General features: G+C 62.7%; 2 protein-coding genes across 2 annotated transcripts; one reads left to right on the forward strand and one right to left on the reverse strand.

The window, feature by feature from the left end:
- The first annotated feature begins 796 nt into the window (after window positions 1-796).
- On the forward strand, window positions 797-925 carry CHC_T00003654001 (hypothetical protein). Its single transcript, XM_005714500.1, has one exon. The coding sequence runs from the start codon at window positions 797-799 to the stop codon at window positions 923-925; it is 129 nt and encodes a 42-aa protein (XP_005714557.1).
- Window positions 926-928: 3 nt separating this feature from the next.
- Window positions 929-3849, reverse strand: CHC_T00003655001 (hypothetical protein). The gene is made up of 4 exons (XM_005714501.1): window positions 2774-3849; window positions 2242-2632; window positions 1139-2017; window positions 929-937 (listed from the first exon to the last, which is right to left on the reverse strand). The coding sequence occupies exons 1-4, from the start codon at window positions 3847-3849 to the stop codon at window positions 929-931; spliced, it is 2355 nt and encodes a 784-aa protein (XP_005714558.1).
- Window positions 3850-3983: the final 134 nt, after the last annotated feature.

The following is a 3983-nucleotide window of genomic DNA, read 5'->3' on the forward strand; positions in this document are numbered from 1 at the left end:
CCCCCCCCCCCCGCTGCAACGCCGAAACACACACTCTTTACTCTTTCTGTTCTGCTCTTTACTGATGACTGTGCAGTAACGGTACCAAGGGTACTGTATGCATAGGGCAGTACACACGTCTACACACGCCGTCTCTGCTTGGACTGAGATCGCGCTGCTGACATCAGCCCAGACCCTCGTGTAGAGCGACAACTAGTGAAACCCCCCCTAACATTACTGTAATGTAACTCCCTAACCCCCCATCAATATTGTACAGTTACACTCGACACCCGCCTCCCTCCCTCCCCCCCGCGCCCCGCGCCCCCCGGCGTTCCGCCTTCTCCCTTGTTTGTAAATAAACCTTTCTACATAGCTCCGGTTTGGTTACTGTATGTTATGAGAGCCATTCGTGCACACGAAGCACACGCATGACAGCACGATCAGCTCACCTCACTCACCGCAGACACTATCTATCCGACCGGGACAGCTCTTTTTTTTTTTTTTTTGCAAAAATATATAAATTAAATTCAACATTCAAAAAGCCACCCTTCGAAGGGTACCTTGGGCACTATTTCCTTAACGTGCTTGTTTTCGGCAATACTGTAGCATCTTGCAGAACACCGGGATATCTTACCCTTCGAGTGGTAGCGGTTTTATATGCGCAAAAAGCTGAAGAATGTAATGCAGATTGAGTAGCAAGTTGCCTTTTTGAACTGGCGTTTTTGGTTTCAAAGTTACTTTTCATGCGGTTTTCGGGTGGTTTAAAAAAGCTTCTTTTCCAGACATATCAAAAAAAAACGACCACCTACAGCAGAACATGCAATTCTCACAAACTTCTTTCTGGTCCCCCCCAAGTCAAAAAGTCAGGTATGATGGCGCGGGTATCATTTTCTTTCTTGTCGGGGAAGCCGCAAGTCATAGACGTAGAATAAAAATGGTCCGATAGGCACTAGCCTCCCTTTATAAGGTAGACAAGCATTAGGCATCAGTAAACAGAGGCATCCATCTTGCATCACAGGTCACTGTACAACTCGCAGTGGGGCAGGGCCATGAGACAAGATGAAACGCTTTCCCTTTTGTTCACGCATACCCTTCGAAGGGTACACAGTATCGTGGTACATACGTGATATGGCTACAAGCAAAGCGTGAAAAATTCCACCTTGCACTTCGCTTTCTGCACCTGAATCTCACCAACGGCCCCAAACACACTCAACCAACATGCCACGCGCCGCCCCACCCACACGCGCCGCCCCCACCGGTACCGCAAGGGGCTGAGGTCAGCAGCAGCCCTTGCAGTCAGCCCTTGCAGTACCGGTCGAGCCAGTCGGTCATTTCGGCGAGCACATGCAGCACCGACTCCCTCGCGCGGTACCCGTGCCCCTCGTGCGGCAGGGACACGTACCGGCACACCTTTCCGTGTCCCTTGAGCGCCTGGTAGAGGCGCTCGCTCTGCATGGGGAACGTGCCTGCGTTCTGGTCGGCGTCGCCGTGCGTCAGCAGCAGCGGCTTCTGCACGCGGTCGGCGTACATGTACGGCGACATCCGCTCGTACACGCGCCGCGCCTCCCACAGCGTCCGCTCCTCGCTCTGGAACCCGAACGGCGTCAGCGTCCGGTTGTACGCCCCGGACCGCGCCACCCCGCAGCAGAACAGCTCCGGTGCGTGCGCCAGCAGGTTGACCGTCATGAACGCCCCGTACGAGTGCCCGCCGATCGCCATGCGCGCGCGGTCGCCCACCCCGCGCTGCACCAGGTACTCCACCGCCGCCTCCGCGCTCAGCACCAGCTGCTCCACGTACGTGTCGTTGGCCTCGCCCGCCCCCGACCCCACGATCGCCATCTCGGGCCCGTCCAGGATCGCGTACCCGCGCGTCAGCCAGTACAGCGGCGTCCGCGCCAGCCGCACAAACCGGAACGGCGACCCGCGCGTCTGCCCGGCAAACTGCGCAGACTTGTACTCGCGCGGGTACGCCCACATGAACACCGGTAGCGGCCCGTCCCGCTCCTGCGAGTACCCCGGCGGCAGGTACAGCGACCCGCTCAGCCGCACCCCATCAGCCCGGTCGTAGTACACCATCTCTCGCTGCACCTCCATTAGATCGGGCGCCGGATGCGCAAACTGCGTCACGGCCCGCGCGCTCCCGTTCCAGAAAGTAGCGTCCACGTGCTGCACCTCCCCCTCCACCGCCCCCTTGTCCGCCCCCTCGTCCGCCCCGCCGCCGATCGCCTCCTCCTCGTGCGACTTGATGCTGGCAAACGCCACTTCTGCTGCCTTCCTCACGTCCACCACGAAGAAGTTGGGGTTCTCCTTGGGGCTTTCGCGCCGCACCAGCACCTCGCGCGGCGCCCCCGTCCCCGCGTCCTCCTTCAGCACGGCCGCCACCGATTCCAACATGGGCGGCGAGCTCTCCCACAGCTTTGTCTTGGCCCCGGTCACCGTGTCGAACAGGCTCAGGAACGGCCTGTCCCCGTCCTTGGACGCCCCGGCCCCCTGCAGCATCAGGAACGGCCGCCCGACATCCGTGCTACCCCCGGCCTCCGCCCCCGCCTCGGCCTTGCGCCCGCTGGGGTAGATCAGCCGCATCACCCCCTTGCCCGCTGCGTTGCGTGTCGTACACACGCTGCCGGCGTCGTTGTACCGGTCTTCCCAATTGCTCACGTCAATCACCAAGCGGCGCGGCGCCTCGCCCTGCGTTAGGTCACACGCCCGCGCGCAGCACGGCCCCTGCATCTCCTCCTCGTCCACGACGGCCTCGGTGGCGTCCTCTTCGGGCGTCCTGCGCCCAGGCGCGAACAGATACGAGCGCGCGGACCGCGTCTTGTACCGCCGCTCGGAGATGAGGGCCACGGTCTCGCTCCCCCAGATGATGCCGCTGTACCGCCACGCCAGGCTTGCCAGCTTCCGCGGCGACCCGGTGAACGGCGCGGGCAGGCTGAACACGCAGTCGCGGATGTCGGCCTCAACGTTGGGGTCGCCGCCGTCCTGCGCCTCCGCCCAGTAGATGGTGGCCGGCGAGTCTGCGCGCCACCCGATGCCGCGCGGCCCTTCGCCGACGCCGTCGAAGGCGATCGGGATCTTGTCCTGCAGCGGGATCTCGGCGACGACGCAGGCAATCTCCCCGGACGCTGCGTCCCACACCTCGATCTTCCTCGGAAAGCGGCCCGCGGGCATCATGTAGGCGTACGGCGGCACCATGGCGTCGATGAGCAGGTAGGTGCCGTCCGGCGACGGCGAGGCCCTCCGGAACGCGGCCGGCGCGCCCAGCGGGCGCATCTCAAAGGCGTCCGTGTCGACCAGGCCGAGTTGGCACGTAGTGTAGTGTTCGAACAGCTTGACGTCATACCTCGACCTCAGCAAGTCCTGGAACGTGCGCGACGGGGCCGGCTTGGACGACGTGTTCTCCTGCACGACGGGCCCCACCGGTACGGGCGACATCTCCGGGGCGCGACGGTCCTCGACCACAAACTTGGCGATGATGTTGCGCGAGTCTGCGCTCCACGTGAACGGTTCACCACACACAGCATTCAAGCGAATGCCCGGAAGCACGCACTCCGCGCGGCGGGTGTCGACGTTGACGACCCACAGCTCCAGGCCGAACAGGTGGTCGTAGATGCAGAAGGCGAACCTGGAGCCATCCGGGGCCCAGCGTACATAGCCCATCTCCAGAAAGGCGGTCCTTGACGGCGGCGGCGGCAAGCCTGAGATGGGCAAGGTGGTCCTATTCGGGTCGTCGACCCTCTGCATGGACATGCCGACGTAGTAGTCGGCCCTGCTCGGGGCGTACGTATTAGCGTTGATGCGAAAGCCGGCCAAGCGAAGCTCCGGGGCGGCGACCTCCGCAATGGGGGGGAGGCTGGGCCTTTGCAGCATGACGACGCACTCCTTGAGCCTGGGCTGCAGCGACACGGACGGGTCCGAGGCGGCGTCGACGAGGGCTGCGATGTCGGGCGGCGGGACGGCGTAGCGCTGCTCCGCGTCGCCCGTTGCGGGGACAGGCGCGCCGT

Source organism: Chondrus crispus, genomic scaffold, assembly GCF_000350225.1.
Source record: "Chondrus crispus Stackhouse genomic scaffold, scaffold_2, whole genome shotgun sequence".
Classification (NCBI taxonomy): Eukaryota; Rhodophyta; class Florideophyceae; order Gigartinales; family Gigartinaceae; genus Chondrus; species Chondrus crispus.

Bases quoted from the DNA above. Each gene is read 5' to 3' on its own strand.
- CHC_T00003654001 (XM_005714500.1), top strand. From the start codon at position 797: ATGCAATTCTCACAAACTTCTTTCTGGTCCCCCCCAAGTCAAAAAGTC.
- CHC_T00003655001 (XM_005714501.1), bottom strand. From the start codon at position 3,849: ATGCTGCAAAGGCCCAGCCTCCCCCCCATTGCGGAGGTCGCCGCCCCG. The intron at 2,633-2,773 runs GTTCGCGCCTGG...GATTGACGTGAG, and splicing joins CGGTCCGCGCGCTCGTATCT to CAATTGGGAAGACCGGTACA. The intron at 2,018-2,241 runs GTGGCGTTTGCC...GGTGCGGCTGAG, and splicing joins ACGTGAGGAAGGCAGCAGAA to CGGGTCGCTGTACCTGCCGC.